Source organism: Eutrema salsugineum, unplaced genomic scaffold, assembly GCF_000478725.1.
Source record: "Eutrema salsugineum unplaced genomic scaffold, Eutsalg1_0 scaffold_5, whole genome shotgun sequence".
Classification (NCBI taxonomy): Eukaryota; Viridiplantae; Streptophyta; class Magnoliopsida; order Brassicales; family Brassicaceae; genus Eutrema; species Eutrema salsugineum.
In genome coordinates, this window is record NW_006256612.1 from 6,383,669 (window position 1) to 6,402,097 (window position 18,429).

At 37.5% G+C, this 18,429-nt stretch overlaps 3 protein-coding genes across 3 annotated transcripts; 1 reads left to right on the forward strand and 2 right to left on the reverse strand.

Moving 5' to 3' along the window:
• Nucleotides 1–2,602: 2,602 nt before the first annotated feature.
• LOC112084003 lies at nucleotides 2,603–4,212 on the reverse strand. The gene is made up of 3 exons (XM_024152245.1): nucleotides 3,042–4,212; nucleotides 2,772–2,923; nucleotides 2,603–2,692 (listed from the first exon to the last, which is right to left on the reverse strand). Exons 1-3 carry the CDS (start codon nucleotides 4,210–4,212, stop codon nucleotides 2,603–2,605), a joined length of 1,413 nt encoding a protein of 470 aa, XP_024008013.1.
• Nucleotides 4,213–9,591: 5,379 nt separating this feature from the next.
• LOC18992446 (transcription factor bHLH76) lies at nucleotides 9,592–12,262 on the forward strand. Its single transcript, XM_006415845.2, has 9 exons — nucleotides 9,592–9,707; nucleotides 9,966–10,678; nucleotides 10,762–10,968; nucleotides 11,056–11,118; nucleotides 11,217–11,285; nucleotides 11,391–11,462; nucleotides 11,549–11,686; nucleotides 11,755–11,842; nucleotides 11,938–12,262. The coding sequence occupies exons 2-9, from the start codon at nucleotides 10,049–10,051 to the stop codon at nucleotides 11,958–11,960; spliced, it is 1,290 nt and encodes a 429-aa protein (XP_006415908.1). The 5' UTR covers nucleotides 9,592–9,707; nucleotides 9,966–10,048; the 3' UTR covers nucleotides 11,961–12,262.
• Nucleotides 12,263–12,894: 632 nt separating this feature from the next.
• LOC18992447 (phosphatidylinositol 4-kinase gamma 5) lies at nucleotides 12,895–16,153 on the reverse strand. The gene is made up of 2 exons (XM_006415846.2): nucleotides 15,903–16,153; nucleotides 12,895–15,392 (listed from the first exon to the last, which is right to left on the reverse strand). Exon 2 carries the CDS (start codon nucleotides 15,140–15,142, stop codon nucleotides 13,247–13,249), a length of 1,896 nt encoding a protein of 631 aa, XP_006415909.1. The 5' UTR covers nucleotides 15,143–15,392; nucleotides 15,903–16,153; the 3' UTR covers nucleotides 12,895–13,246.
• Nucleotides 16,154–18,429: the final 2,276 nt, after the last annotated feature.

The following is an 18,429-nucleotide window of genomic DNA, read 5'->3' on the forward strand; positions in this document are numbered from 1 at the left end:
ATGAGATTGTATTTAATAAGTCAGACCATGCTATCCCCGGTTTAAAAGGATTTCCCTTTCGAGACTTCAATATAGAACACATGTATTTTCGTTTGTACTTATATTGCATATGCATATTGACTTTGGGTTGTTGTTTTTGATGTTGTTTTCCCTACTAAAAATGACCAGTATTTTGTCTTCAATTTATAACCATTTTAAATTAACTCAATTATTTATTAATGAATCGGGTAAATATATTCCTTAATATTGTTTCAAGTTGTACACTAAGTTCTTAATTTGTTTTTTTGGAAACTGAAGCGTGAAAGCGTAAGCATATCTTAGCTTTTACAAGAAAAGTAAGTATAAAGTAGTTATCGCTGAGTCGCTGACTACATATATTGTAAAGGTCAATATGAGGATTGTTTATTCATAATTTGACATCAACATGTATATAGATCGAAATTACAAGACATTTTCCAGTTATGTATTTTGATGGCCTGTGTATAAGTGTATTATATATAATCTCGTTACTATTCGTAATTTTCAAGGCTGAAATTGGGAGGATGCGAGACGGTCTGAATGTTACTGTTACTGTCTGTCACCGTTCGAAGTTTTAGCTGTCTAAAGCGTCACCATCGTCCATCGTTAACAATAATTTGATAATTAACAGTAAGATTGAAAAGCTAATAATGCAAAGGAAATACTTGGATTGTTTGACATTAAATTTGGTAATCAAGTTATTGTGAACTTTGAGCAACCAAAATTTGTTCTCAAACAGTCCAAGTATTTCTTTTGTGTTAAATAACTGGTTTTTTAAACTATATGTTACAGATCCGAGTGAATTCGGATAAACTCTTAATTAAAGCATAAAAGAAAGAAGAAATGAATTGTGATGAATTCCCACTTGTCTAGGGGTTTCATTATATTGTGTGAATAACAATAAACCGTAAAGACGTTCTTATAAGCTTTAAAACTTGATATCAATAACCGAAGCTACTAACTGATCCCTTATAAACTTATATCCATGTTTTCGGCCCGAATCAGTCTGGCTACTGGCGAAGCGAAGATACGTACACAAACTATAAGCTATACTGGCGAAGCGAAGATACGTTCAAATGGTTTTGTGGTATGGTTCGTTAAACTTTTTACGGTTTGATAGGAGATTATGTAAGTGAGGGCTAAGTTGTGTTTGTACATGATTAAAAGTGGGGAAAGTGCTATTTCAAAATAAAGTACCAAAAACTATAAATACAAATTGAAAAAATGCCAAGGGGTGTAAAGTGCCTCAGAGTGTAGGCGCTTACACTCTGAGGCACTTTATGAGTTTGTATTTACACTCCACGACACTTTAGTTTAAAGCAGCACTTTATTATAGATTTGGGTGTGAAAATAACATCGTTGCCCTTACCATATAAGAGAGGAACTTGGTTTATATTTTCCGAAAATAAACCGAGTTATAAACCGAGTCTAACTTAACCGAGATACATCGTTGATATTACGTTCTCTAACACTCCGGGAAGCTTTGCCCTCTATATTCTGATATTCAAATTGTCATCTCAATCACGATTTGAATTTGTATCAAGGTCAAAGCTACGGCGGTCTGATGGAAACGCCAGCGCTGAATCTGGGCTCGCGTTATGATATCTGATTTCGAAGCACAGAAGGAACAAGGTAGCACAGTGTAAATTTTGGCGTCTGAAATGGGGATCGGGATCGAAATTTAGTTAGGTTCGAGAAATAGCTATTGTTAGATTGAGACCGAAGATTTCATTCGGATTGTAGATGGCTGAAATGCAGTGCGCAAACCAATTTCATTCGGATTGTAGATACAGAGTACTTCGAAAATTTCATTCGGATTTCATTCGGATTGTAGATACAGAGTACTTCGAAAACCAATTTTGGGCGTTCCTTTACTCTTACCATTTGTTGTGGTACATAATGCGCAAACATAATGGATGGTGATTCATAATCGATAGGATCGGCATGGATGGTACTATAACAACTAGTGAATAGATCATATTATGTGAAAGTCTTTTATGGTACATATATGAATGTAATGTCTCTGCGTTTTGTGGAACCAAACCTTGGCCAGAGCAGTGTGGACTCCTTTTCCTGGTAACTATTACGTGGATAACTATAACCTGATATCTATTGCGTGGATAACTATATTGTTTAGGCGATAGCAACATGGCCAAAATGGGCAAGGGAGTTAAATTTCCACAATATGACAGGTGTTATAATAGTATCCATTAGATGTATCAGTGTTGTTATATAGAAAATAGAAAAAGGGTTCGATGGTGATTAAAAGAGTTCGATGGTGATGTATATTTTCTGTAATTCTTGGTCCATATAACAGGGGGAGTTGTTAATGTAGGTAAAACAATACTTTCCGCGTGCAAGGGTATGACGGTGGTGACTAACATCTGTATTCGGTCTAGTTCCGATCACTTTTTGGGGGGGATCGCTAATGGAAGAGAAATAAAAAAAAGGATTGGTGCATTTAAAGTTAGGTTTACATAATTCGAAATTATAATATATTACAAAAGTGTAGATGGCTATAGCAAACCATAAACAAAAGAAGGACATGGATATCCATAAAGCAAGGGAGTCTTAAACTAGCCCCTCATAGTGGATTTGTACAGCTGATGCGGTTATGCCCACTCTGGTGGCATCGTCCACACTTGTTCTGAACTGTTTTCTTGATCCGGTTTGGCTTCATATGCAGATAAAGTTACCATTAGAAACAAACAAATATATAGTGTAGTATGTACAAAAAACAAATGGCGACTTACCCGTAACTCTCCTTTTGAAGGAATTCTTTTTCCTGTAGGCCTGCCTGAAGGTCTTTTAGATTTAGGAGGTAGTAAGACCATGTCAACAATAGATTGAGGGAGATCGGCATCGTCAGGATCTCCTTCAGGGTTAATTACTTCCTTGTAGGTGGCTGCCCAGGTGGATGTTTTTGTAGTAGTCAGATAGCAGAGATGAATAGGGCAATCCCAAACTGTCCGCAGCTATCAATGCGTGGCTACAAGGTATCTGTAGGCGATCATAAACCTTACAACTGCATTTCTTATCGTGGACCATAACGCGATTCTTTTCTACCAAACGACCAATTACCTCGCAACTCCCATTGGATAAGTGGTTTATTTTGCTGAGGGTGCCTTCTGCTTTGTGCTTAGTTATCAATTTGTCAACTTCAGGTGTTGATAGACCTTCCCATTTGGCCGCTTTATTCCGGCGTGCACAAAACCAACGAGACATCATCCTCTGGATGAAAACAAGCAGCTCGACAATGGGTGAGGCTCGACCTTTCTTCAAAGCATTATTAAGTTGCTCTGCAGCGTTACTAGTCATGATGTTGAATCGTTCACCCCTAAAATAATAGTGTGACCAATGGGCATGACCAATGGTTTCCAGGTATGCGGCACACTGAGGACTACAGTCCCGTATTTTGTCAAACGCATCGCGAAAATTGCCTTGCCTATAGGCGTAAGCTGCATTTGAAAGAAGTGTGGCCAGGCCCTTGTTCTTAAATCTCGACTTGACGTTGCGCTGAAGATGAACAATGCAGGCACCGTGGTGTGCCTTAGGAAAAACCCTTTCTTTTGCTGTGTAAATTGAATCAGCACGATCTGATATGATAGTCAGATTTGAACTGTCAGATAGTAAATGTTCCACTTTCATAAAAAACCATGTCCACGCGTCTTCGTTTTCGGCGTCAACAACGGCATATGCCAAGGGAAAGACTTGGAAATTGGCATCTTGCCCACAAACCGTTAGCAGAACTCCTTTGAAATTGCCCCATAAATGTGTGCCATCTACGATCAGAACCCGGCGTAGGCAACGAAATCCTAAAATTGATGCCCCAAAAGCAACGAAGACATAGCGGAATCTCAGCGAACCATCTTTATCTGTATCGGTTTCTAACGCAGTTACTGTGTTGGGATTGGCAAGCTTTAGCATATGAAGGTAGGCAGGAAGCCGCAAGTAGGAATCCTGGTCGTGTCCACGGAAGGTAGCAAGAGCTTGTCCCTTGGCGCGGTAGCATTTCATCCACGATGCAGAAACTCGTTGTTCCTGTAGAACCAGTTGTTGAACCGCGGAAGCGTTTGGGCCACTTGCTGGATCACTGTATTTGGATTTTAATACAGAAGCTATAATTCGTGAAGTAGCTTGTTTGTGGAAGTCTTGTTTTGTTTCGTAGGCGCATGTATGTTCCAGGTCCACCATTTTAAGTTCGAAATACCCCGGGGTGTAGGCGCTTACATAAAGTACATATTTTGGAACTTCTTTAGTTATTAATTACAAAAAATGACACTTTTGTTTAGAGTAGTTCTTTTTCCAAATTTATACACGTGAAATGGCTTTATAGTCCTTGTGCAGAATATTTGTGGGAAAACCGGTTAAGTTGAGTCTGCTAACCGATATTTTTATTGATTAACCAGAATAATATTTCTCATCATCTCCTTCTCTCAGATCCCTTTTCTTCATTTTCTCCACCTTGTTCTATTTCTCTCAGATTTTTCTATTTTTCAATCTATCTCTCAGATCCTACTTCTTCCTCTTTTCCATCTTATTCTCTTCTCTTGGATTTTTATCTCTTTCTCATATCTCTTTTCTTCTTTTTCTCCACTTTGCTCTCTTCATTTTTTTTTTCATTGACAGTGGCCACAAACTTTCTCCACCACCACATCTCTTCGTCTTACCAACATCACCGCCACAATCTCCACTGTTAATCGCATTGTGGACAATCCTCTCTCACATTCAAACGACCACCGCTGCTATCATCTCTGTTGCTGTCCATGTAGCCATCTATGCTGTTTTCCATGCCGTTGTCCAAGCCTTTTGGCCTCTCCGCCGTTGTCCATGAGAAAAATGCGATGACCCCACAACCATTTTGCTTCTTCTACCAATAGACATGAAGTTTATAGGCGTATCTACACAGACAAACACTTTGTCCATCATGACTACGTCCATGATATATTTTCTATTGTGACCACATCTATAATGTACATATATAGTGGATTTAATCTATCAATGAAACACACCGACTTAGCCTTGTCCATATGGACACAATTACCATGTACACATGATCTAAACATAACAGACACAAAAAAAAACTTGGCCTTGTCCACACGATTACAATATATATATAAATCTACAGTATGTATTTACCACATAGATTCATATATGTGTAAAATACATGGATATGTATAAATTTCTTGGAATAGGGCAATAATAGCGTATGACCATTCCAACTGATGCATTTCGACATAGACGTATCTACATGTATCAAAGATTTAGTATTTGGAATGATGTATGCTTTTCACTATTTTGGTTAATTATGATGTTGGTTCTTTAGTTATGGTTTTAAATACAATATAGTCGCATCTATATGGACATTGACATAATGGATTATTGGTTTGCCTCTATATGGACATGGACATAATGGATTATTGGTTTCTATTATTTTTATATTAATTTAGACGAGATTATTTGTGTCTATTGATGCTGGAAGCTAAGCAATGAACGCATATTTGATTGTTTTAAATTATCCTTGTAGTCATGGACATGTCCACATGGATAGGTTTCTATCTGATTGTTATAAATTCTCCTTGTAGTTATAGCCACATATATCCTATTTGGTATCTATGGTTAGGTACATCTATTTTGTGGACATGGTTAAGTACGTATATTCTATGGGTATATGAATAAGTGAGACAATATGAACGCTTGTAGAAAAAGTGAGACAGTATAGACGCTTGTAGAATCTTGTCCAATCTAGTGTGAGTTTAAATGTGAGGAACTTGGTGGTATGGTTATTGTGTTCTTTTTAATAAACCATGTACATGTAATGGTGTTATGGTCGTTGTGCTCTAACTTTTCTTATATTATTGTCGGGTTGAAAGATCATTTGGCTGCCTTGCATTGGCCTGTTCTTTTGAATAGTTATGGACATATCCACATGGATAGATTTTTATCTAATTGTTGTATATTTTCTTTATAGTTATGGACATACCCACATATGTTCAAGCCAGTATAACATTACATGTACTTATAAACCTACAAGCCGTTCTTATGCTATGAGAAACTATCAAACATGCTTAAAAGCTTTAACTATATGGAAGTGTGACAATGGTATATGTGAACGAAATCATGCACAAATGCATATGTGAATATATATATATATATAATAAATCATCTTTGTGGATATGACCATATTGAAACGAAGGATTATCATGCATTGCTTTTGTCCTTGTGGATACGTTCACACTGTAATATGTAGACACGCCCATGACTAACAAAACTAGTTAACGTCCTTGGTGTAGATAAGTCTACACTGATACGTCCGCACTACTGCGTTCACACCATTGCGTTTATAACGTCCTTGGCAGTATGTGTGGATGTGACTATATCTCTGACTTGGTGTAATAAACAATGTTGGCGCAGCAATTCATTAGACTACACATGTTAAGTGGTCATGTGTGGCTAAGCCATTGGTATAGTTAATTAAGGTATATAGATGTAGCCATATGGATGTAGCTATATCAATGAAAACACGTACAAAGATTGTTGGCAGTATGTGTGGATGTGATTATATCTTTGATTTGGTGTAATAAAAAATTTTGGCGCAGCAATTCATTTGACCATATACATATGGCTATATCATCCATTGCTTAACCATATATGCCCATGGAGGTGACCATAATCAGCATTGTTTAGGGGAGGGGTGATAGCGGTTTGATAGGAGAGGGGTGACGACGGAGGTCTTCGCTCTAGTCCAATTCTGCTTCGGACTGGAAGCATCATCATCTTCGTATTTCGCCGGAAATTCGGGTGCGGTGAGGACAGAATATGACTGCAGGTAGATCATGGAGAGCCATGGCTGAGTTTTAGCGAGGAGATGCGGGAAACAGCAAAACAGATCTAAAAAAGAACAAGCTAGAGTGAGGAGAGAAGAAGAACAAACTGGAGGACCAAATTAGCTTGAGAGATCTTGACAAAAAGAGGGATAAAAGTGAGAGTGAGGAGAGAAAGAAACAGGAGGAGGAAGAAGAAGATTTATGATGGGGAGTCAGAAAATGGACAAATAAAACAATAATGTCTCGTACAAAAGAAAAGATAAAGAGATAATTGAATTGGTTTGGATTTAAAATGTTGGTTTGATTTAAAATGTTGGTTTGGTTTGATATCATGTAATTAAGGGTGAGTTTGTCTTTGCACAATATGCAAACATCAAAAAGTGCCACTCCAAACAAAACTACTAAAACATGTAAATACAAAGTGGAAAAGAACCAGGGTAAATTTCAACATACCAAAAAGGCAAAAACCTACACAAAATAACTAAAATCAATATGTCATGTATGCAAATCATTAAAAACAAATATAACACATTCAAAAGTAAATATAAGCGTGCTGGTCAGGAGGAAAAATATTTAAGTTTTGATTTCAATATGCGTTTATGCGTTTTTGTATGGCAAGTTTTGTTAGATATCCCTATTAGAAGTCGAATTGATTCAAAACTAATATATATAAATTATAAATATTTTCTTTTATTGCTAATTGACTTTGAGTTATAACTTAGAAACTCATAAATTTTTTTTTACATGATATCAGAGTTCAGCAAGCTTAAACGGCTATATATAACCAATCAAAGTATGATTTGTATTTCAGATATTAAAATTGAACCATTGTACTGATTCAAGCTCACCGACAATGCGTTTTTCAGTTTTTGTGTGTATTCATATTGTGGCTAAAGAGTAAATGAAATTACTCGGTGCCATAAACTTCATAGATATGTGGAGGTCAAAGGGAGAGGAAAAACCCGTATTCAGAAAAACAGCAGTAGTTGTGACCAAAGTCCTAGCTTTCAGACCAAATTCGCTATTTCTTTATGATTTTTTTTGTCGACATTTCTTTATGATTTTATAAGATTATACTAAGAGATTTAGTGAAAACATTTGTTTTTTTTTGGGCGAAGTTTAAACGCAAAATAGGTATTCAAATTCTATATCATTTTGCATCCAAAATACTCACATTTGTCTGGTGTATGTGGTTTTGCAACCAACGTCGCTAAATAATTAATATCAAATGCATTTTCATCTAGATGTTGCATGGCGAACGAACATGCAAAAAATTAACAGCTTATTAAGTAAAAGTAAAAGAATTACTCCAAAAAAAATTCTAAAAGTAAAAATATATTTTTTGTAGAAGCCTTTGGCTCAATGAGGGTTTATTAATGTTTTTACATTAAAAGATCTAGTCTTCAAGTTTCCAAAGATGTGATTTATTATTAAATACAGGTTAATGAAAACAAGTTTATGAGGTTTTCAACATGGTGTAAGAAAATCTACATACAGAAAAATTGTCAGTAAGAGCATGTCTATTGAAGTTTTATAAGTGTTTGTTAAGGGTTTCTAAACTAATTTTTGAGTTTTAAATAAATCAAAAAAGACTTATTTTTTATGGATCGATCCTTGCAAGAAGAATTTTATGGACCGATTCTTAAAGAGTTTCATAAGCCACGTGTAATGATATTATTGGTTTGTAGAAAAGATTTGGAAAAAAAATTTTGGGCAACAAAATTTCTTTCTCTCTCGACGAGGTCTATTCACGATGAAGACGGCGATGAGGCTTCTGAACGAAATCGGCGTTTAGCGAAGACGTGAAGACGTGATCGGATGTGTAATGAAGATTCCGGCATGGATTCGTCAAGGTTTGTTTGCATTTATGGTTTATTATTCATCTTTTCGAATTTAGGGTTTAAATTCGAAGATAAAATTGGGGATTTTTTGTGTAATCGATAATTTTGGAGGATGGTGAAAGGATGATGATGTTTAATGATGCTGATGATGATTCCTGTAAAAATCCCATAAGAAACTCTTGCCGGACTCACTAATGGAAGAGGAAAAGGATGAGAGTTTGTTAATTTTTCTTAACACATAAAAAATTAATAAAATATTGTTAAGGATCATTCTTTGGGTTTGTTTGATGTACATGGTCAGAGGGTTAGAACTATAATCGTCTATGTAATAATTTTATAATTTATAGTAGAGTAATAGATTTAGTGTTAAAAAAAAAGGAAAAGGTGTGGGATGAATATTCAAATGTTAAAATGAATTTTAGGTGTTTGGCAATTGAGAGTCCCAAGGCCAACTAATTATGCCTTCGGCTCTCGTGCTTACCGGACCGACCATCAACTCCTCCCTTTACTTTTGCATAATAATACTATAATAAGTAAAGCTTTTTTCATTGATGAGTAAGTGCTTTTAACTTTGTAAGTATATAATCAATTGTAATCTTTACTCTTGGTTAATGAAAGTAGATGTTTGAGCAAAAAAAAGGTAATATACAAGTACGCCAAGTGCGTGGAAGCTTTGTGTCTTTTTTCTGAACAAAATTAACTAGTAAATACATACACAGTGGAAATGGAAACAATAGAGTTATATAAGAAACACAATTTGTGTTTGTGTCTGTGTTTGTATCTGTGTTTGCAACTTTGCATTCATGCTTATTATACAATAAAGAAACAAACAAGTATTTACGATTTTATACCACTTCCTTTTTTAGTCTACCGATTCTACACAATGTTATTTACTCCCATGTTAACGATATTTCCACGCTCGCTCTTTCTCCCTCGGTTTTTTTTTCTCTCTTTATTGCAGCTGAAACAGAGAAAAAAAGGAGTTTTGCCTGAACGAAGGACCCAGTTCAGAAAAGCGTTGGTAAGAAAAATTCAAAATTGTGGAAAAAGATTTGAAATTGTACAGAAAGTGGCACGGAATCTGAAATTGGGTATCTCTTTCTTCTGACGCTTTCACTTGGAGTAATGATACTCTCTTTTGAAACATGTCTAGGTTTTCTTTTACTAGAATCTTTCTCCGAATCGAGTTTTTACTTAAAGCATGGTGCTTTCTCTTCCGTTGACTGGTCCCAACTCATTTTTTCTTAACTTTCTCGTGTTTGCTCGTGTGTGATCTCAGGTTCTTGTGTGTAGAAGATGAGTTTCGTATCCAAAATCGCTGCTTGAACTAGTTGGAATTGGAAAGAGGAGTTTTTTAAAGACATGAACTTGAGTGAAGATAAAAACGAGTTTGCCGGAGATAACAGCAATCGTGATAATGATGGTGTGAAGAACTTCGATTCGGTTAACACGCCTGTGGATTGGAGAATCTCTGCATCTAATCCACCAGTTTCGTATCATCTGGAGAATCCAATGCCGTCGATTTGTCAATCATCTAGCTCTCCTTCTCAGATGATGGATTCATTCAGACAGAATCTTTGGTATGATGGAGGTTTCAATGTCCACAGCACCGATGCAGGCAACGACGATTCCACTTCCTTTAGAGGTAATATTGATAGACCTCTTGAAATGGGTTGGAGCATGGCTCAGTTCCCTGCGGATTCAGGATTCACTGAGCGTGCTGCAAAGTTTTCGTTATTCGGATGTGGGAGTTTTAGTGAGCTGATGATGAATCAACAAGGAGCTCCAGAATCAAATGGCTTGTTTCTTCAAGATACTGAAGTTGCAAGTGGATCCAAACGAGATAATGATGGACCTGCATCTAAGTTAGTGAAAGACAGATCCAATGGACCGGGTAATGTATCAGAAGATTCTCAATCTAGTGGAGGTAATGGTCATGTTAAATGTGGGGAAACATCTTCCAGCAGTAAGAAGAGGAACAGAATTGGGAAGGTGAAGATTTGTGGTTACTCTTTTTTTTTTTTGTATTTTGTTGTTTACGCCTTCTGTAACTCTGATAATGTTTGTGCTGGTAGGACTTTGATCCTGATCAATCACGTAGAGCTCAGCAATCTGGTGAAGAACAAGAAGATAAAAAGAACAAGAAGGATGAGCAAAGCCCAAATTCAAATGCAGACAAGACAAACAGTGGGAAACAAGTTTCTGATCCTTTGAAGGATGGGTATATTCACATGAGGGCACGAAGAGGCCAGGCCACAAATAGCCACAGTCTTGCTGAAAGAGTAGGAACTATTTACTTTTCGATGTTGGATAGAAGCAAATCTCTTCTGTTCTCATTTCCTGTTGTATTGATTTGGCTAAAGTTATAGGTAAGGAGGGAGAAAAGCAAGCGGATGAAGTTCTTGCAAGATCTTGTACCGGGTTGTGACAAGGTAAGTCCTTTTCCTTTTTTACTTGATGTCTACATATAGAAGAAAGAAAGCTAAAGCTGTTCCTTTTCAAATAATATGGGATTGGATTTGTTGTGTAGGTGACTGGGAAGGCAGTTATGCTCGACGAAATCATCAACTATGTGCAATCACTTCAATGCCAGATTGAGGTTTATCTTTGTTTCCTCTTCGAATTTCCTATTGTGTTAGTTCTTGACACATCACTTGGCTAGCAATCTCACTTTGTGTTAGTTACTTCTTCCATATATATTCAGTTTTTATCTATGAAACTTTCCACCGTGAATCCTCCGCTCGACTTTGGCCTCGAAAGCCTCCTTGCAAAAGATGTAAGATATTTTGGGAACCAACTTCACTTATTTACTGTTTGATGCAGTTTGCTTTCGTATGATGTTGATTTCTTGTATTCATGCAGGCCCTTCAATTATCTGCACCGGCATTACCACAAAGCATGTCGATGCTTTATCCTCCTCTCTCGTATCCGTCTCAAACAGGAATCATGCAACCGAACTTTTCCTCAATGTCTCCCATGAATGGAGGACTTAAACGGCAGGTATATATACCTGGTTACATAGTCATTTCTTTCTCTTGGATTCATCTGATCTTGTGAGTTTTGAACAGGAAACACATGGGTACAAAAGTGATCACCACAATATTGTCCACATGAACCATGGAACTGGTACCGCACCTGATCACGAAGACGCGACAGGTGAAAGTGAAAGCCGGATACTTTTCTATTTGCAGTTACTCAGATACTTGAAAAAAACATCTAAAGCTTTTTCAATGTTTATCCTCATCTTACAGCCAACACGAAGGTGGAGCCATAGATGTTTCTTCTTCACTTTGTACTCAGGTTTGGCAGCTGTAATAACATGAGCTGTGATTGAGAATTTCATTAGGAGGAAGCAAATCTTGTCTTTGTAATCTGTACAGCTGCGGAGAAAGAGTCAAGCGTAAGAAGCACCAACATTGTTTAATGGAAAGGAACAGATGTTGTTAGGGTCATTGCCACGAGACTACTCTCTGTTGCTTCTTCTTCTTCATCTTCTTTTGTGTACATATACATCGATTGTAGAGAAAAGAAATGTTGATGTATACCGGATATGCGGTGTTTGAAGATACATTTATACAAGCCGCAATGCCGGTTTTTTTCTCTACCAATCCTCTTGGCTCGTCTCCAACAAATTCACCAAGCTCATGCTTGTTGCGATTTGTCCGTTTCCATTCTCTTTCTTGTTACTCAAAACCTTAGCTTTTGTAAGACATTGAAACCTATGCAACTGTCGATACTTTCTAGATAGCCGCAAGAGCAACAGAAATGCTGCTTCATAATCCTCTTTCATTTCCATAATCCTCGTCTTCTTCCTCCTATGTAGTCTTTTATCTCCCGTACCATTAGAAGTTCCCTTCACAACATCTCACAAATTTCAGTAAGGATCAAGATTTTCTATGTACTTCAGCTCCTACTTAGACCAAGAGATTGATGCCTAGGGCAAGCAAAGACCGTGATCAATGGGAATTAGCTCTACTTGGCAACCACATCTTTCCAACACCATTCAAGATTCTAATAATGAGAAGTTAACTGTGCTATGCTCGCTAACATCAAATCATGACCTTGAACAGAAACAGTCATTGACGTTATAATTTGAGATAGTGATGTTGACAAGAACAGAGGGAGGAACATGTCTGCAAAATGAGCCTTGTCGAAGATGAAACTTAACTGTTTATGAATATGTATCAAAATAACAACATAGACGTTGATTTGAAACAAAGCTCTCTTTTTACCCTTTTTTCAATCTACAAGAAGTTATTTATTAAACAAAAGTGGGTAATACATGCTTTTAGACGAGACAGCAGAAACGACCGAGGGTCTAAGATGTTAAAAAAAAATGAAAACAAATTTGAAAGAAACACGACTAAATTCTCTTCATCTCTCGAGTCCTACTCCACACTAAAAGCTGAAATCAACGAATATTTACACTAAATCCATACCACTCATCTCTTCTTGACCATCTTTTTTCGACCAGTCCAGTCTAAGCAAAGCCCTGAGAAACACGACTCTACACGATCCTTTATTCTTCTTCTCCTTCCTTCTTTTTCAGCCTCTGACATCTTAAAACTGACACGAAGTCCCCATCCTCTGCCTCAGATTCTGTCCTAAAGTTATCGACTTGCGCTTCGCAAATGCCGGATAAAGCAGCTCTTGATATTTTTCCAGGAAAATCGTCCACTCCTCTTCACTCATATCCGACAGCTTCACAAAGCTCGTGCTTGCTGGGATCTGTTCCTCTGCACTCCTGTGCCCAGATGATGCATATGCGCTCTCTGCTCTCACTCCTGGGTGTTTTTGATACTTCTGGCTCTTCTCACCAAGAAGAGTGCTTTTGAGAGACATTGAAATCTTCGTAATCGCCGGCATTTTCTCTAGATCAGCTCTCTCGTTCTCTTCCTCCTCTTTCTCTTCTTCTTCTTCTTCTTCTTCATCTTCTTCCTCTTTTGTTTCTTCGACCTTTGACAACTGACTACGAGCGTTTCCAAGATTGAATCCGAGTGGGAATCCTGGTTTGTCGAGCATTGCTTCCTCACAATCTAAATCAAACTGGAACTCAACATCACCGCCCAAGTCTGATCTTGGAGACTCAGCTTCCTTCTGTCCTATCAAACTCCTAGCCTCAAGACAAACCACTTCAATCTCACTCGGTTCCTCGTCTCCAGGACGAACCTCTCGAGTCATCATCTCCCCAATTTCAGCCAAGTATAGGCCATAAGCAGCTGCTTCCTTGAGTAAAATCGTGCAGAGAACTAGTACACGGAGACTGGCCTCTCTTACCATTGGAAGCTCCCTTCGCAGCATCTCACAATCTTCAAAAGGATCCAGATTTGCTATGTATTTCAGCTCGTCTTCAGTGAATGGGATCGATGCCTGTGGCCAATGAATCCACTCAAAGTAAGGATCCTCCAGAGTTTCGGGTAAGCTAAGACCGTGATCAATTGGAATTAGCTCCACTTGGCCAAACCTTCCAACACCATCCAGCTTCCTAACCAGAAGGTTCCCTGAGTGCCTGTCTGTATTTAAGATTCTGATGTCAAGAATCCCTATACGATGTACGGCTGAAACAGGGAAGCTGGATGTTCCGTGCTCGCTAGCATCATAATCATGAGGTATGAACTGCTGCAAGGAAGCAATCTTGCTCACCAGCGTCTTCTCCATATGCTTGCTCGCCTTCACTCCATCGTTGACGTTAAAGATCGAGTGAGTAATCTTCACAAGAGCCGTGGGAGGAACATTTGCAAAACTATCCTTGTCAAGGAGATAAGCCGCGACTTCTCTGTAGCCTGTTTCCCCAACCCGCACAGAACGTTTCAACCCAGGTTGTCCAAGCGCCTTACCGACAAAACCTTTTGGGTTATTTGGAGCGAAAGGCTCTTCATCAGTTGGTTTAACAATCGCAACACTCTCACCACGGCTGTTCTTAAAGTAGTACGCCCCTCCAAGCCCACTATGGACGGCAACTGGATCAATACCCCTCTTCAATGCTTTTGTAATATCCTTAGCCATTTGCCTTACAAACGAGGAACAAACCGAGTTCCCAAGAATTTCAATAGAACTGCTCTCATCTCTATGCTGCTGAAGATCACCTTTCATTGGGGAAAGGCATGGAGTCGATGAACTCCTATGGAAATTGTTCCGAGTAAGAAGGAGAGGAGAATCATTCCTGACAGCCGTAAGATCATTTTTAAGCACCAAATCCCCAAAGGTCAATGAGCTTTCCTCAGTGGGGAAATTAAGGGCAACCTGCAACTTCCTTTTCACTGTATGCGCGTTATCACTACGATCCAACTCCAACCCGAGTACACAACCAGTCTCTGTCTGTACAAAAACCCGCCTACGACCCACAGGTGACTTCATTCCTATCTTGTTAAACTCACGGAATTCCCCGGTCAGGGGGCTCTTCACAAGTGCCACTGCCATTTGTGTCTGAACAGGACTGTCAAGCTTACGTGACATGAGTGTAGCGATCAAGTCAGGAAAAAGCACAGCCTTTGCGACTAACAGTCGAAGATGGCTGCAGAATATAGTTTATTCCTTTCTTTCCCCGGGACAGGTGACTAAATCCAAAACCAGAAGTTGAATCAAATAATTCTTTCAGCAGTGCAAGGGACCATCAACCAAACCAATCCTCGAACTAAATAATGAATTACTACACTCCACGACGAGCTTCCATAGTTAAAGCCCAGATGAAAGGAACATTAACAATCTGCAAAGAGATAAAAACAAAATCAACATTTCAAGCCAAGCATAGATCCCCAAAAGTAATAAAAAGATACTAACAGAACCAAATCGTTTTCATTGACATATACTGAAACTAGCAAATGGAAGAAACAGAATCATTTGATGTATCTTCATAGAAACACTAAATGCAGAAATTTGCAAAGGAACCGGATTAGAATAACACCGTGTAGTGAATGTCATGGAAGCCGTGTGTGCAAGAACAAAATAGAGAGATCCAACTCCCGAGATTCATGTAATTAACCTTGCTTGCTCTACTTCAAAATTTAACATTGAGCTAATACGAAAACCTACGTTTGTGGCTTTCGTCAAAAAGTAATCGAAACTGATATAATATATTATGAAGAAATAATTCAAATCTCAGACACAGAAATCGATCAGAAACGAAGAACGAATTGAAAATGCGTCGACGATCCATTTATTTCTCAAGAGAAGAACACAAGCAACGAAAAATATGGAAGCAAGAGAAGACTCTCACCAGACTCGACGACAACCAATAATGACGCGCCGGCGAGGGAGGTAAATGCAGAGGAGTCGGCAAGAAAAAACCGATGATCGGAATAATGAGCTAGATGAAATGGCCAACGGAGACAAGGAGCTCGAAAGCGAATCCAGTAGAGAAGAAAATAATCAACTCGTTCCGAGTCGACTCAGATAGGTCTCTCGCTTGAAGCTGTTTTTTTCTCTCTGTTCCTATCTCTTTCGCTTAAATCTCTCTCCCATCACTTGCACAGACATTTAACCCCTACCACCGCTTAACCCAAGGGTCAAAAAACTAACCATGGTTAAATAGGCCTTAAAAGGCCCAGGAGAAAAAATATTCAAATTAAAAATTAAACTAAGGTAATAAAATAAAGACTTGCGCTCTTTCTCTCTGCTTAATAATTCGAAGGATCTAGAACGGAAGATCACAGCCGTTGATTCTCTGGAAATAATGTTGGCGAAATGAGGAGCTTACGATTGAGCACCGGCCTCTTTGAGGGGACTAAGAAACAGAGGGTGATGACGTGGACATTAACGATTAGAGCTTTGACGTGGCTGGGTCAAACATCTCAATCAAGAATGTGGATTAGAGCTTTTGGGACATTAATGAATTACCAAATTTACCCTTGTTGAGAGGACCAAATTAGTTTTCCAGTTTTGGATTATCGTACAAGTGTGTGTAATTTGATGCCGACATCTCAAGTGTATTGACGTATTCTCCAAGCAGTGAATGTACCGTGGGAAATTTTTTAAAAAACATCATTCATAATCGCAATCTTGTTTTTTTGTAACCGGATTCATAATCGTAATCTTGGTTATTATTTTTTCTTGACATCATCGTAATTAATCTTGGTTATTGTAAAGTTAGAAACACAATCATATACACTTCATGATTAGAATTTACAACTGTATTAAAGCAAAATTAGTTATAACAATTGAAAATAAATTATAGACTTGTTATCCGCTTTTAAAAACAATCTTGATATGCAATTCTAAATGTGTTCTTCGAATTAGTTTAATACAAAATTTACTAGACGGTTAACATTTGTATCCATAGTATAGTATTACATTACATGGGTGATGGATATCTACTGAAGAGAGACTACAACCAAGTGGTTCGAATAAGTCCATATATCATGTGAATTTATTTTTTGCATGGTGTTAAAAGACATCTTATGTTAAATTGTTATATAAGATTTTAGATTGTGTAAAAATCTATAAATAAAATGAGGACAAAGAAGAAGAAAAATATAATGTGAATTGATGTGTTTGCCTCAATTTCATTACTTATCTTGGGTCACGAGTATCTTGGGTTTTTAGACTGTGTAGCGTGTGGTTGTCTCGAGTATGCTGTATGCATAATTGCATATGACTGCATGAGTGTCGTATATGTCAAATAAACATTTCATTCGTACTCCTAAACATGGAGATTCAGTGGCTGACGTATGCAGACGCCATACGCTGCATGCATGTTTTATAATTTTTGTCTCCTAAGATAATTGGTAGGTGAGTTGAGCTTCTTCATTTATCGTGTCGCACAATAATATACGAGTTATATTAGGAGTAACCGACGCAAGATGGGATTTTAATGGTTGTGACTTCTTACCTTTCAATCTTTCATATACTGTATGAAGCTTATCTATATTATGCTTCTTGCACAGTAAATGGGGCAAGATAGACTTTTTAATGGTTGTCTTGTAGTAAACGGGTTAAATAGGAGTAAACAAGATGTCATTCATTCATGGGATTAAGGTTAAGTGGTTTAAAGAACTTATTTGGTTAAAGAGACTTATTTTAAAATATTCCATTTTTTCCAGGAAAAAAAATCATTATATAACTAAAAGAATCTTTCCCTCATTTATTTAAAACCCTCTTAGTACTAGGAAAAGATGTCGTTTTCTGCCACTCATTCAATCCTTTTTTACACAACATTCCAATTTCTTTTTTGACATATTTTTTTTTTAACACCCCAACTATAAATATGAACACAATATTTGTTATATTGTGAACTATCATGTTTAAGCACGATGTAGTAGAGATGCAAAGTGGTCAACGGCCGGGATAGATACTTTCCGACATAAACAAATCCATCCAATGTTAGTTTATTCGTCTGCAGGCGTATTGATATATTTCTTTACTGAAATTTCGAATCTACCTTTTGATAAGTCTTTTGATTCTGCCATAAAATTTGTGTAAAATGGAGAAAGTTTTTTTTTACAAAAAAAAAAACACCTGCAAGGGTAGAAGAACCATGGTATGCCGTATGCCACAATGAAATTTCATGTTCCACTCAAAATATGTTTGAATCTAAGTAATAAATTCGCACACAAAAAAAAGGATACGCCATAAATTTTATTTATGATTTATTTAGGATTGTTTGTGATAGAGTGGCTTAATAAATCTCAAAAATATGATGGCTCATGTTCAATTGCAAATATAATAGACATTATCTGTTACGGATTACGCACTAATACACATGTGAGTACATTCTCTTCAACGTGCATGCATATGAACATAAGATA